Below are 16,048 nucleotides of genomic sequence, written 5' to 3' on the forward strand. Positions count from 1 at the left end.
ACAAGTCTGTTAATCGCTGTGAAATGGATTGAGAACAGTGTCCTGATGAGGCCTTGACTGGTGAACACTGTCTGTTTCTGCTTGGTGTAGCTGCTTCTTATCCTCCCCTTGATATGCTTAATCTGTTGAAGAAATGTACTTTAACTGCTGCAACATCTTGTTGGTGAAAAGGAGGAGTCAGTCAGAACAGACTTGTTCTGCAAGATGCATCCATAAGTCACTCACCTGCCATAGGGGAAGTGGGAACAAAGCATTAAGGCCAGGTTTTGCTGTTCATACTGAAGCCTTCCTTTTGGAAGGAGGAAACAAGAACTGAATGTTTCACCATCAGCTGAAGCACAAGAACAGAACATGCTAATTCTGTATTTATATATATATATAAATATATATATATATATATATATATATAAGAAAATGGTGTGGATTTTTCTTTCAACCAAGAGAATATTGACAGTATTGGTCATCGGTGGACAGATGGGCTAGATGGTCGTAGAGGTCTTTTCCAACCTTAATGATTCTATGATTCTGAAATGACAGGTACAGATTCCGAGGCCACTGCAGGACTATACATAAAATGCACAAGAACAGTATTGCTTCCCTCTGCAGCCTCACCATTTGCGCTTGAAACATCTCCCTCCTGATTTTTTCATGCATATACAGTTGGCTGTGGCTCTTATCTGGAAAAGGATAAAATGCATTTAAATGCTGGATTTCCCTTATTGATGAAAGTCGTAATTCAGTTTACTGGGTATGATTCATTATGGCTTTATAACCTCACTGAACCTGGAGCCAGGAGTGAGACTGCCCTTATTATGAATAACATCAGCGCAGGGGGCTTGTAGACTAGACTTGGCGGCCCATAGGATTCATTGCAGCAGGGATATGACCTTATGGCATCCTCCTAAGGACTGCTCGAGGCTGTACCAGCTCCACACTGGCTCCTGGCAGTCCCCTCTTTGTGCTTGTGCCAGCAAATGAGTGGAGCTATCCTGGCATGGCATTGATTTCTGATTTTATTGGATAGACTATTAAAATTAGATACAGGGGTAGGGAGGAAGGTGCATCTCACAGATCTGGGAGGGGTATAGTTTTAGATTGCAGCCTATAATAGGGCTGGACTTTATTTGGGATTTCTTCCATGTAAGCTGGTCAGATACAAAATAGTTCATTTTCTAAGATATGTTCCATGATGAATTTGAAACAGAAGAAAAAAAGAGGAAAGAAATAACAAGTAATGAATGAAGCAAATTCCAGCATGGATCTTGTCCATGTCCAGAATCTCAGGGCATGTTTCAGTCTGGAGTTTTGAATACATTTGAATCTTGATTCTGCTTTTCATGGCAATAACAACTGTGATCTGAAAACCTCTGGTGGATTCTAGATAAGGAAATAGGAAAAAGCTGCTCAGATGCTCTATGTCACTGTGGAAATAAGCTGAATCTTTGTTTGTCCCTGGGTTGACAGTGCATGGAGCCAGGGCATGGAGCACGTTGTAGATGGGAAGGTTATGGGGTAGGAAAGTGCAAGGGAGAGAAGCTAAAGGAGGTCATGACATAAGCTATGGGCTTATGAGAGGAGTGGGAAGTGTATTTTAGAATGCCCTGGTCTGCATATTGGCCTTTCTGACTGTGGCATTGCAGTGTGGTAGGGGGTGGCAGGGGCTCATTATCAAGGCAGAGGAGGAGGGAACAGAGGCAGTGATCCATCCTGAGGTAGAGGAGGGAGGCAAGGACAGGAGTTCTGCCTGGGTGGTTAGGGCTGCTATTACTGAGGGGGCATGGCCGACCTGGAGAGGTGACTTTAGCAGAGCTGCTTCCTCTGGAAGCAATGACTTGTGCTTATAGCAAGAATGCAATCACAATAAGAACAACTTGTGTGTGTCATAAAATTAGGCTGTAAAGGAGATGGTAAAAAGGACGGTGACATTTGAAGGTGGAAGATACTGCAGCATTTCTCGAGCAAATAAGGAAAGAAGCCTCAAACCTGCAGTTGCTCATGACGGTGCTACTTTTTCAGGTCTGAAGATACTTTTAACTGCAACATGATTTAAAAATATAATTTTTCAATCTAGACATTTGTTTCTTTTTCCCTTTTAGCTCTATCGTCCACTTCTGAAAAGATATGCGGAGCTTGAGCAGAAGGTGATCTACAACCCAACCTCCTCTTGTCTCGCAAAATAACAAGCAAATGAAATTTATGAGTTGGCTGCAGAGTGGACTCCCAAAGAGATCAGAAGAGATTTGCTCAGAATTTAGTGGAGTTCCTTAAATCATTTTGTTCCTCTTTGTAGACAAATCATTGTTAAATGTCTGAGTTTCAGTATGGTGATGGAAAAAGTTACACTATGATTGAAAACCAAATTAAAAACAAAATAATCATGGTTCAATGTGTTGGTGACTTTTTTCGATACCTTTCAAGTGGTACCAGCTGATTTGAAATATCTGGATGACCATATTAAGTCCACTGTATATATAAATCATTCTAATAGTCTCCGTGAGCTTTGATTCTATGTGTTCAGTGCGTCGGGCTCTCTCCATACCCGCCTAGTACCTTATCTTCATTCCACGACCTCATTCCTTAACGTATTTTGAAATTATCCTTCAGCACATCTATAATTTATCTCCTCTTATATCTTTGCTTACATAAAACCAACAGAAAGCATAAGCATGTCCAGTTCCATCTGATTAAAGTTTCTGAACACTCACTGGGATCCTCACAGAAGGGAAATTCTTGTTACGTGATGCTATGGAAAATCTGCCGTGTGGTGAAGCATGATGTTAGATTTCATAAATTGTGGAAATTGCAAAGGTAACACACTGAATTCACCCTATGAGATGCAGGCCTGGTTGCTCAATGTTTTATTTGATGTTAGTTTTGAAAAAATGAAAATAAGAGTCAAATATGGAATGTTTTACATGTTTTACACGCTTTCATTCAATTTCATGAAGAGTCTGTTCCAACTGCATGCTTGTTTGGGGAAAAGCTACTTTCTTTTCTTCTTTCAGGAGTCATGGCCATAGAGTTGTTTGTTTCATGCTGAGCATGAGTGCAGAAATAGGACTCTCCTCCTAACAGGGCATGAAGGTCACTGTTTATACCACCAATATATCATTTCTTTTCTGGGGATGCTGAGCAGAACTGGTGGCTGTCTTGTCCTGATGCTACTACTCAGTCCAGATTAAGTATAAACTAGCTGAGGAAAATGTTAGGGAAAATACAGCTCTGGACATCTTCCTGCAGAGATGTATGGAAGTCACAGAATTTAAGTGAAAAACCTGCATCACCCTGTGCATGTGGGAACACTTTGTGGCGCTATTCTACAGCGCCACTATTTTTCCCTTAGGATAAAATTTCTTCTAGGAATAAAGTAGGTTAATGGAATTCTTTCTGAAGCCTTTCTTCAGTTCTTGTGGAAGTTGTAGCGCACTTTGGGAGTAAATCAGGGTGTTGTATGGAGTAAAGTTTATGGAGTATGGAGAGGTGTTGGAACAGGCTGAGCAGTGAGGTGGGGGAATCACCATCCCTGGAGGCTTTCAAGGAAAGGGGAGGTGTTGCATTTGAGGGACATGGTGGTGGTGGGTTGATGGTTGGACTTCGTGATCTTTGTGATTTTTCCAACCTTTATGATTCTATGACTTAAGAACTGTGCTATGTCCCTGCTGGAGGCAGGTGACTCAGGTTCCTGCTCTTCACGTCACAGCAGTTCAGGAGTGCTCCCTGTCCCTGCCGCGCTGCTGCAGTGAGTGGTATCTCCTGGCAATGACTTGCCTGACCTGTGGTGGAGAATGGGCACATTCTTCCTTTGCTTCCTTTTATATTAAAGTGCTTCACTGTGAAGTACTAATGGTGCCATTTCTGTTCACGACTCAATAATTCTAACTTCTCTTGATATTAGCAAGATTACTCAGCAAGGTGAAGAATTACCTTTCTGAGTTTCTAAAGTGAGTTTCTTTTAAGCAATTTCTTTAAAAGGTGGCATTGTAAATACACATCTCTTTTATGTGCTTATTATTTCTGGGTCCTAAGGTACAGTGCTAAAGCATATAACGCTTCTCACAGACGTCCACCTTCAGCAGTTGCTTTGTCACTGAGCAAAGCTGTAGAGAGGTTGTGAAAAACGCGTTAATGAGAGTTAAGCAGTGCCTACTGGTTTGTCATCAGTAGGCATTAACCGGGCCTGGTGATCAGTTTGTCATCAGGGTTAAACCTCAGAGTGAAAAGATTCAGAGGTGTTTTAGGTTTGCCCAGTTTTGGCAACAGTTTCTTCAGCTGGCTCACTGGAGTGAGAAGAACGATACCTCGTGCAGCTTTGTGGCTTTGCCCTTGAATTGGGATATTCAGCTCAACTCCCGCTTAGTGGAAGAAACTTAAAGCTCATGTTCCCCATCTTGTATCACAAGACTGTAAGACATGGGGGCTTTTTTTTTTTTTTTTTTTTTAAAGATTATTATTATTATTATTATTATAGATTATTGGCTCTTGATGGTGTATTTAGTGGTGTATGGTGTACAGCCCACATGGTTTAGCAGCTCTCTCTGGGCCTGTATTTTTCGTGTTCAAGGCTGCATTGCACAGCGGCCACATGTGTCTGCTATCAGACAGGTTAAGTCTTGTTGGGCTGGGATGGGGCTCTCTGATGTGTCCCATGTTAACATTAACTGCTGTTTCCTCACGATAGCTGATGCACTCTGTGCTTACTGCAGGAGTCCCTAAGAAAAGATGCAGATGCCAGACCGTGAAAGGCCAGGAGCTGAGCACCACTGAGTTATAGTATTGTTGTGGTGATGGGTTTATTAGGGCTGGCCTCTGAGGAATGCTGTCTGCTGTATAAGAATTTATAGACAAGCTCTTTTTTTCCCTGGCTCACCAAAGTTGCACATGTTCACTGACTAGTGTCAGATAGAATAAGGCTCAATAAATCTCCTCCTAGAAAAGCCTTTTGAGAAGATGCTGCTATAAGAGTTCTACCATTCTTTTTCTTTTGTAATTCCTAGGGATGCCTGTTAGCCTGCCAAGGAACCATCTGCACATCCCTTTAAAAAATGGGATGGAGGTGATCCAGCAATGGAAGGCTCTAGTGCACTTTGGTTTCCAAAAGTATTTTTTCCTGAAGTGTTTTTGGGTTGTTTTGCTTTGTTTTTCTGGCTTGTCTACCTATGTTGTTCTGACTGTTTAGAGTAAAGACATTACTTGGCTAATTAAAATCCTAGCTAACACAAATCTGAAAGCAAGCCAATATCCTCTACCTCCACTTCCCTCTTCCCTCTTTAGGACCTTGCTCCAAGTCTAGCAGCAGAGTGTCCCCACTTTGTTTAGAGGAAAGGTCATCTTCTATATCTGAAGATTTGCTGAGCTATTCCCAGTCTGGACTAATGTGCTGGAACCTGTATGGAAAATTGATCTCGTCTCCTGAAATAAAACTGGATTGTCACAAGGAAATTGTTCACTGTGTTCTGATCCACAGCTCCCATTCTACATCAGCAAAGCCACCTGAGGTGGCATGTGGGTCGTGGAATTATGCGGCAAAACCCAGGCAGCATCCTTATCTCGATGGCCCCGCACACTTGCCAGTCAATCAGAGTTGCACAGACTCACCTATGAGCTCTCGGTGTTCCAGAATCCAAAGACAAACAGTTTTCTTTGCAGTCTAAAGTCTTTAAAGTCTTTTGTGTTGCAGCAGGGAACAAGCAGGAAAAGGTGTTTGCTTTTTCTTACAGGATCAGTCTGAGGGAGCTGGAGCTCTGAGTGAATAAATAATGTACTGAAAAAAGTCCATGCTCTGACTGTGCTTTAATAAGTAATTGAACTGAGCACTGCGGTGTGTGATCCCAGTGGGACCTTTTTTAGTTGTTTTTTTCAGCTTCCATTTCCTTTGGAGTCGTGGCTGCCACCATGGATCACAGCAGCACAGTGAAGGGTGTGCATCTAAAGCTACAAAAAGCCAATGCAAAATTTGTTTTGTCCATATTTCCATTACTGTCATCCCCAGCCTTCTGTATGCAGGTTAGCAGATGGGGAAGAAAAACATAATTGCTATAGAGAGCTACACATTTTGATTTTTCCTTATCTCAGCCACTGACATTTTTTTTTCATCTAACTTTTTGGATTTGGATTTTGTTGAGATCTTTGGGTGGAAATTGGCCAGCGGTTAACAACATGACCAAGGATGATGCACAACTGGGTAGCCATTCCATCAGATACCAGGAAATCACTGTCCCACCTGGAATGTTTCCTTGGGAACTTCACTAGAGGTGACTGTAGTCCTGATCCTACATAGCTTGAAATTTTAGTACAGTTCACACATAAAACATAAAACACATGGACATATAAACCCCTGCCAAAGCATTTTATCTCGTTGTTACTTCACGTTCCTTTTGTGCAGGTCAAAATTAAAATGTGATGTCTCAAGCAAAAAGAATTTGGGAGAAAATACTTAGAAAAACAGCTTTTTTGGTTGTTTTTCTGAGAGTGGCTCTGAGGGGTGCAAATGTGACATGTTGATATCTTTAACATCTTTCACAGTTTCACATGGATGTTCAGTGCAGCTCCAGCCCCTGCTTTCTCTCTGTGCTTTGATTACAGCCCAGATCCAGGCTCTTGGGTTAGCCTGGTCAAGTGGCTTAGCTTTCAGCCTTCAAAGCTTACACTTACGAGAACATAAGATTTTTAGAACTCTTTCCCTACAACTTTTCTTCATCCTTATCTTGGGTGTGGGTACGACCTTTTCTTTCACACGTTCACCCTGTTGGCTTTTTCCACTTCTGTGGGATGCCAAGAACTTCCTGTACATTATACTTTCCTGAGTGAGTGTATCTCCTGCTGAAACCCGCTGAAATTTGACCCTAAGACTTTTCACTTGTTTGTCCGCTCCCCTGCTGCTTCTTTGAGTTGGTTTTGACAAACAGAAGGATACTGCTGCAGTGATCACAGCCCTCTGGGGATGTCTCGGCCATTGTGGGAATGCAGTGATTTCTCAGAGTGTTCTTGGAGCACAGATCCTAAGGGGTAAGGATGAAGGGGCAGTTACTGTTGCATGTGGATTCTGCTGTGATCTCTCCTTTTAGGTTTTGACTAGGTTTCCTCATCTCTTGATGCTTTGCCCTACCCATTAGAACAACTGAAGATATCATTGGCTGTGTGTGCATTTCTTGCTCAAAGACCTTTATTGGATGACAGGTGTTTTTTCTAGTTTTTGTTTGTTTAGATGCTGCTATCAACTCTGCTTTTATTGAGTATGCTGTGTCTTAGTACATTGCAACATGTCCATCTGGCTATCCTCTCTCACTCAGCATCTGATCAATCAGAAGTCCTTGGTTACCTTCAGTGTGGGATTCATCCGACCAGTGTAGAAACCTGTCTCCTATGATATGAAGAAAGGAACACAAGGAAAAGGAGTTCTCAGCTGCTGTTCATGTTATTGCATGGCAGTTGTCTACAACAGGGCAGGTGAGTTATCCCCTGAGTGCACTCTTTCTCCCTGCTGAGTAGAAGGGCAGCTGTATGGAGAGGAGAACAGAAAAAGTCAATTTTTCACATTGTGCCAAAACTCTTGAAGACTTCATTGACAACTGATTTCAACTTTGGAGACAAGAATTGTCCCCAGTGGCCATTGTACAACTAGAATTTTTTCTTGTTCCAGCACTGCTCTGTTTTTCTGTCAAATCCATGTGATTGACCTCTCCAGCTCCCTTCAGACAGGACTCTTCGTGCACCTCCGTGGAGATATCCAGCAGACGTGGGTCAGGAGCTTTGTTATATTTCTGCTTTTTGTCCTTTTGTTGCATGCCCTTGCTTGTGTTTATTCCTTCAGGCTGGACTCTTTCAGGCATTTGTATTATGCCTCTAAGCTCAGTTCTCTACTGTAGTGAAAGACAGTTCCCTTAAGACTTAGGCAAGCATTACACAAGAAAACAAAGGCCTGTTCAACTTGCTGCTGGGAGACTATATTTACTCTCTGACTGACATGTGTGCACTCCCCTCATGAAACCTCAGCTGTGTTGCAGTACTGGTGTACTGGAAGATGGAATTCTCCTTGAATATAATCTAAGCCATGTTGTATAAAAGTAGGGCTTAGAGAAACAGGGCAGAAACAGAGCTATTTCTTACCTAAGGCCTTTCATCCTAATATAGGACACACTGGAGCAAACAAGTAAGAGGTAAAGGATTCTTACACACTTCAGTGTCACAGCTTATGCCACCTAGGAACATCTCTTAACACCTCTGCCATAGCTTGTTAGGATGGGACATTCTCCTGTCACTCCTGGTGTTCTTTTGTTGGATTCCTACCCTATATGACCCAACTTGAGTTGCTTACAACAGAAATACTCTTTCGATCGAGAAAGGTAACGTTAAAAGGCAATGACACATTTTCCCCATTTTCAGTTTCTCAGCAGAATTATTGTGGTACCTGCTGTTGTTGTTTCTTAGAAGAAATCCCTACTCCAGCATTGGGAAAAAGAAGGCTTTGAAAGCAGCTCATCCAGTGTGAGATTTAGTCATCACAGAATCATTTGAGTTGGAAGGGACATTTCAAGATCATCTGTCCAGCTCTTCTGCAGTATACAGGGACATCTTCAGCTCAATCAGACAGTTCATGTGAGTGAATAAGCAAATAAATACATTTCAAGATCTCCCTCAGATTATTTTTTCCCCTCTCAGTAACTCTTGGCTCAGGAGATATATCCGTGGTGTTTTATTTGATTCCTTCTTGCCATATTTGCAGCGTGGCAGACTCTCCCTAAGGTCTTTCCACGAAGGCTCATTTTGCCATTAGCCCCATGAATGTAGGTTTTCCACTTTGATCTGTACTGCGTGTGGTTTTGGCATGATTCTTAAACGAACTGATTAAACAACTGCTGCTAACAGCTTTACCAGCCTTCAGGAGTCAGCTCCCATTGTTCAGAGGCTTTTCTGTAGCAAAAGGGAAGAGACAGCACTGGTACAAGTGTTTACAATAAAGGCAAGAAGAAATGTCAGAAAACTCTTTCCCTTCCCTCTTGGTCCAGAAACATTGCAGTAACTCAGTCACTAGATGGGCAGTGTTGGGTTGTTCATAGCGTGAGTGTTTTGAGCAAAAGGGATGGATGCCTGTATGCTGATGGTGAGCCAGATTGTCTAGATGAGAAATCACTGAGCTGAGACTGGCTTGGTAATTTACATCTAGTTCTATGTTTTATATATCAAAGTCTGTGTTTTGCAGTTTACACTCTGAATCTTTAAATGAAGAAATAAATTAAATTTCTCAGATGAGTGAGAATAGTGCATTTAGAGAGAGACTTGGGAGCTGCTCAGGGAGGAGACCCGATATTCAAGCTCCCCTTTTATGGCATGAAGCATCTTGCTTTTCTTTCTAAAATGTTCCAGGCCCCCAGGAAATGTGGAAACTGCTCCCTCCCTGAGCCTCCTTCAGCCCACTGAAGATGTATTGGGCATTTGGTCAAACCCATCAGGCAGTGGTGGCAGCCAGAACTCCCAATGATGTGCCATCATGCCAAGGCTGGTGTCCAAGGAACTGACTAGTTCAACATAGGGTAGTCTGATGAGGCTGAGACTGTAAGTATGTCTTGGTCATGACGTGGTCAGTGTTATCCTTGATCTTCCCTTTGTGTTTTCCCAGTTGAAACAGGAACATTGCTTTCTGTGAGGCACTGATGGGCCCCATCAGGTAGGACATTTGTAAATGTCCTCTCTTGTTGTCAGTACAGAATTTAAACTGGTACAGATGAAGAAACAGGGCTGATACATCAGTGAGGGGAATAGAAATGCTGTCCTAGGAGAGGAGACTAAAAGCTTGGCTTTGTTTGCCTAGCAAGTGGAAGCTGGGAAGTAATACCATTGCTCAGTATAAATCCTTCAGGCTGGGGGTAAAGAGCAGGAGAAGAGCTGCTCTAGCCAAAGGACAAAGTTGGCATGCAAGCAAATGACACGTACTGAATGGGAGTAAATTTAAACAGGAAATTAGGAGTGAGGTGTAGGTGCTGAAGGACCTCCTGTCCCCTGAATGCAGTGCCAGGAACATTGAGCCACGTACTTGCAGCATGACGTGTGGCAGGGCTGTAGCACCATGTCAGAAATCCTCTGCTCACTGAGAAAGCTGCATTGAGTACTGACCTTGAGAGAAACTGTTGTTTGCCACGTGGCCAGAACACAGTTTCACACTTGACCTCTTTTGAATTTCCTTCTTAATTGTGTTTGATTTGTAGGAAGCAACGAATATGGTAGGGACAAATAAATTGAAAAGTTCCAGCTCTGCTTCTTAACACCGGGACACGTAATAGCTCGATTTGCTATCAGTTTGCTGGGCTAGTCCTCTACAAGCAAGAGGAATTTGCCCCCTGGCAATTTTTCTTCACTAGAACCCTGCAAAAGGAAGTGAGGTTTAATTAGCATTTTAAAGTGGACAGCCTTGAAGTTAATGATATTCAATAAAGAAAAATTGTTTTAACCTTATTTGCACTTTTCAATTTACTTATTAGAGGCCATCTGTTATATTTTAAGCAAGAGCACTGGGAGCTAAACTCTCAGATTGTCAAACGAGGCTAAGCAGAAGGGAAAGAACAGGCTGCCTTAAATGAGCAATTAGACTGCTTTTCTTAAATCTCTCATTTTTGTGTCAAAAAGCAAACGGTCACCATTTCAAGCAACAGTTAAGTTGCTATAATGACATCTATTTGTACAGATGCTCATCAGCCCTGGGAAACGTCACTTGTCCTCAGATTTCTGTTGTGGCCCAAGGATGAAATTAGAAAAGCCAGAAGTGAGGTGGAGCTGTTGAGGGAGTGAAGGTTAAGAATAAGGATTTCTATAGGTAAGTCGTCAGAAGAAGGAAAACTGAGGTGTGTATTGGTGTGCAGCTGAACGAGTTGGCCAATCTAGTAAAAGAAAGAGCATGGGAAAGCTGTGGTGCTCTTTGCTTTTGTCTTTACTGCCAAGTTCTGCTCGCAAGCTTCTTTCTGTTTAACTAATGTGTAGGGAAAAAGAGTACTACCCATAGTGGAAGAAGTCTAGGGGCTAGTGAAGCAAAATGGGCATACACAGGTGTGTGGGGCCAGGTGGAGATGTATGAGTGTGCTGAGAAAGCTGACTGATATCACTGTGAGGCTGCTTTATCATCTTTGAATGGCTCTGATGACAGTCGAAAGCCCCTATTGACTGGAAAGAGACGAATGTTACTCTCATCCCCAAATGAAAAGGAGATCCAAGGGAACTGCAGACTGTTCAGCTCCACCTCTGTCCCCAGGAAAGTTACAGAGCAAATCTTCCTGGGAGCCATTTCCAAGGAGAAGAAGGAACCACTGAATATAGGGTCCAGATCTCCATTGACTATCATGGCAATTTGAGTCCTAAACTTTTCTGGCTTAGAGTTGAGCCGACTTCCACTGTATCTCCAAGAAAGTGGATGATTTTGCCACGTTCCTGGGTGGAACAAAAGCCTTTGGTAGGACAAAAACCAAACTTTTCACAGGCCTAACTTAAATTATGAGTGTACATAATCCCTCCTGGAAGGATGGAGATTAAAAGCAAAATGTCTTCTCCAAGTCTACTCAAAAACCTATGGGAGCCAGCAGAGCTGGTGCTGTATGTCTGGATTTGACACTGAACATTCATGTATGGTGTTAGCAATCCTGCTGTTGTGAGATGCTGTTGTGAGATGTCCTGCTGTTCAGCTGAGCAGAGGCTCTGGATTCTGATCTGTATGGGATTTGTTAGCAGTGGTTGTAAGATTACCATGCTCAAAGTGGGATGGAATAATCCTTTCTGCAAACAAACACAAAATGGGATCAATGCCGTGGGTTGATAACTTGTTCCACAGGAGCAGCACCTTAAATTGCACAGGTAGAAATCCTATTTGTTAGAGGATGTCTGAAGAATGATCCCAAAAATGTTTGCAAACGTAGATCTTAGCTTCACCCCTGTGGTTTGTCATACTAAAGTTAGACTGAAGTTAAACTTCAGTCTGTGAGATCTTGTGGCTCCCAAATTGGCAGGGAGTTGAACCCACCAGCTCCTATTAGTTTCAGGCTTGCTCTGAAATCACCTGTGTTTCTGTCTTGAGAGAGTTATAGCAAGAAAAGGGAGGAGAAATGTAAACTAGAGCACTCTGATTCACAACAGCACTGCAAAACCCGATCAGACCAAACCAGCTATGGAGTACATGTAGCAGTGAAATTCAGCTGCCAATGATTTTGCTGTACAGAACAGTCTTTGGTACCCTTAGTTTGCTGTCTGTGCTAAAGCCAAATGGATGCATAATGAAATAGCTTCTTAAAAACTTGGCTTTTTTTTGTCTTTCCAAGCCTAAAAATGCTATTTTGTGTTCAGATCTATAAAGGGGAAAAAAAAAAACCACACAACTTGAGGTGACTTTTGTTATAAGGCTGTTTTAAATTTATAACAGAGCTGGCTAAAATGCTTTTCATCAAAGTACAAAAGTTTCATGCTGTAATTAATGGCAAGTGATATCTAACGCAATAAAACACCATCATTTCAGTGTTCTTACAAGACTATTTATGACTGGATATTGAAACTGATAATGATTCTGCCATTTGTCCTCATAATTTATTATTCCAAGGAGAGGCAAGTGGTGGTAAGGGTTCACGATCCGTTTTATGGAAAGAGTGCTGAATTCAGCTTTTTATGGATGTAAATGACAATGTTTGGTGCTGGGCAGAAAGTGTGTGTGTGACAGCAAGTGCAGACCCTGTTGAAGGGTCGAGGTGGGGAGCATTAATGGTCCTCCTGAGCGAGGGAAGCCCTTGGCTGTGTGATCCCATTGCAGCTAGCTACTGGGACCAGTGCAATGAGTGGCTCACTTCCACAGCAGGGTGCTTTGGAGGACCAGGGCAGAGTTTTTCTGGAAACCTCCCACTTGATTTGTGAGCAAGATAGCCAGCCAAAGTTGAATTCACTATAAACAACCCTACCCAAAGCTCGTTGAACAGAATGAAATGTTACTGGCTCTGGCAAGCTTTGTATCAGGCTGAAACAAAAGCTCTGTTCCAGAGGTAACTTCCCTTGGCCTTGCCAAGTGCCAGCCTGCATCCCTCTGGGCACAGCTCATTCCTTTTCATAGAATCAGAATCACAGAATCACTGAGGTTGGAAAAGACCAATAAGATCTAATCCAACCATCCACCTACCACCAATATTGCCTGCTAAATCATGTTCCTCAGTGCCACATCTCCACGGTTCTGGAACACCTCCAGGGATGGTGACTCCCCCACCTCCCTGGGCAGCCTGTGCCACTGCATCACTACTCTTTCTGAGAGGAAATGTTTCCTAATATCCAACCTGAACCTCCCCTGGCACAACTTGCGGCCATCACCTCTCATCCTATTACTGGCTGAGGCTGATTTAATGAATGCTCGGTCTCTGATTTACACCTTATTCAAGCTCATGGAAACCTGGAGGAATTTCTATAAAGTCAACATTGACACAATTAATGGAAAACCTGAGTGAAGTCAGACCCTAGGGGTTATTTTTTGGGCCTAGATGATGTTTCATCCTCCTGGATTCTGGGATTGGGAGGTTCATGTTCCCTAAGCTACAACCTTCTGGATGTTCATAAGGCTGCTGTTCATTTCCTGCAGAATGAGGTATTGTAGGTAAAGATTTGCATTTCCATTGGTAGCCCTAGCTGTAGCCTCATGTCTTCCTTGCTGCTTTGCAAACAGCTTGGAGTGAGCCTGCTGCCGCAGAAGCAGAGAAGGATGTGATCCATTTTCTTTGCTTTTCAAATGCTATGGTCCCCTTCTTCAAGCCTCTGACATCCCCCCCATTTATTGTAATCAGCACGACAAAAGGGAAGTCGTTCCTTTATTGGAGGTTATCCGTGTCAGGGGAAGTTATGTTCCCATCGCTACCTGGGGGCCCATCAGCAGATAAAGATGGAGAGCAGTGACTCAGAATGACTTTGAAGCAACACCCAGCAGCAACTGAAGACAAGAACATAACCTTAGCTGACGTTTAATATAACCCGATACACAAATAAAGCCATTCCACTAAATTATGCATCCTTTTACTCTTGGCTGTTGTTAAAGGAAGGGGACAGGGTGAGTGTTCTCTCCGTGTGTTCCTTCCTTTCCAGTGTCAGGAGCTGAGTGACAGATGCATGCTGATGGAGCACAGTGCATTGATTTTTGCTGCTGCAGTACTTTATGCTCAAAGAAATACAGCTTTTACAACGATGGAGGACCCCTATTCAGAGGAAACAGGTGAGGCAGATGGGTGATTTTCCCTGAATGTGCCTTAGTTATCTGCTTTGAGTTAAGCAGGTGCTTTGTTGACTGCATTGATGCGAGTGCATTCACCAGCAGGTTTGGGTTGAACTAAGCAGTGGTTAAACAGCCATCGAGAAAAAGAAGGTAGTGGGGATAGTGAGAAGAAAATCTGTTTCTGATTCACTGTTTGTTTGAAACCAAGAAATAATGTGTTCCCTCTTTTTTTTTTCCCCTAATGGCACAAACACAGACACGTGCCATTGCTTGTGCATTATTCTCTTTTCCACTCAATTCAATTAACTCACTGCGGTGAGTCTATGGAAATATAAGGCAATTTTAAAGAGGACTCTTGCGTCTTTAAGAGACAATAATAGCACTTTTCAGGATATGTGCATAAATTGAGAACAATCTGTCACATTGACGGACTCAGCTGACTCTTCTGTGAACACTTGTCCACACCACCAAAAAAATGGCTGTGCAATTAGCATGATAGGCAAGAGGCATCTGAAAGGTCATTAAGGGGATTTGCTAGCTGCTCTGCCCTCAGAAGCATGCATAGAGCCTGTCTCTGTCCTTGTTTTTGGGTTTTAATCCATTTAGCAGAAGTCTTTTTGTTTCTGGAAGCAGGCAAACATCCCTAAAAACATATAATAATATTATATTAACATATATTAACATTATATTAACATATAATAAACATACATTCATTTACGGGAGATGAACTTGCTTGTGAGCTGGGTTTTGTAAAATTGGATCCAGTTTTAACCAGATTTGAGGCAGACCCTTGGCTTGTGGTACTGTCAGCTGGTTTTCATGGGAAGCATCCAGATGGGGCAGAGAAGACAGGACCTGGAGGAGGCAATGGGGGCTCAGGGGTAACTCAGGAGACACAGGGGTTTGCCTCCTGCTCAACAGCCCTTTGGTTTTGGGTAATGGGACAGGAAAAGAACATGGAAGAAAGGATGAGGAAAGTGGATTAGGGGTGACAGGCTTGCCCTGCACTGAGCACAAAACCCCCATTTCATAGAATATAGAATCATTAAGGTTGAAAAAGCCCATTAAGATCCCCAACTCTGACCCCAACCTACCCCCACCATGCCCACTGACCATATCCCTCAGTGACACATCTCCATGGCTCTTGAATCACTCCAGAGATGGTGATTCTACCACCTCACCACTCTTTCTGAGATTTATTTTTTTCCTAATATCCAACCTGAACCTCCCCTGGCACAATTTAAAGTCATTACATCTTGTCCTATTTACCTGCTGGTGATAGGAACCTCTAGCAAAATCCCCAGTGATGATAGGATGAGGAGGGATGTCCTTCAAAGCTTGGTTAGATGCCAGCTCTCCAGGTCTGACAGTTCTCACATTCATGTGTTTGCAGTACCAGGAACAATATTTACCCTCATCAGGGCTTGGCTCTGTTCTGTCCATGAGGGCTTGCAGAGGTGGTAGTTACCCGCACCTTCCCTGGCCCTGGTGGTCAGGCTACAACCCATAATCCCAAGGCTGCATGAGCTGACCCCAAATGAATTTTGTTTGTGGCAGTGATGCGGCATCCACCCCATCTAAGCGTGAAATGTCAGTCTGAAAAATACATGGGAGCCTGCTCACCATTTACACATCAATGCTGGGCAGAGCACACAGCAGACATTACCCAAATGCTCACTGGAAGACGGTGAAGGTGATCAGGAAGGGAAGAAACTTCCGATGGTTTGTGAGCCAGGCTGTAAAAAGGAAAATATTCATGGGAGGCTGTGGCTGCTGGGGAGCAGCGGGTGGCAATTGAATGGGGCTGAGCTGTGGGCACCCACGGGCTGTGCTGGG

The 16,048-nt window shown here is 43.0% G+C and overlaps 1 protein-coding gene across 3 annotated transcripts in view; it reads left to right on the plus strand.

Annotated features, from left to right (window-relative positions):
* The window catches only part of XYLB (xylulokinase), an 80,287-nt gene extending 77,906 nt beyond the window's left edge, over positions 1–2,381 (plus strand). For 2 of the 3 annotated variants that reach the window (XM_072328791.1, XM_072328790.1), the window contains one exon: positions 2,097–2,362. In XM_072328791.1, coding sequence (XP_072184892.1) covers positions 2,097–2,180 — 84 coding nt within the window. In that variant the 3' untranslated portion in view covers positions 2,181–2,362. Of the gene's footprint in view, positions 1–2,096 lie in introns of all 3 variants that reach the window. The other variant, XM_072328792.1, reaches the window with a different exon arrangement.
* Positions 2,382–16,048: the final 13,667 nt, after the last annotated feature.

Source organism: Excalfactoria chinensis, chromosome 2 (genome assembly GCF_039878825.1).
Source record: "Excalfactoria chinensis isolate bCotChi1 chromosome 2, bCotChi1.hap2, whole genome shotgun sequence".
In the NCBI taxonomy this organism is placed as follows: domain Eukaryota; kingdom Metazoa; phylum Chordata; class Aves; order Galliformes; family Phasianidae; genus Excalfactoria; species Excalfactoria chinensis.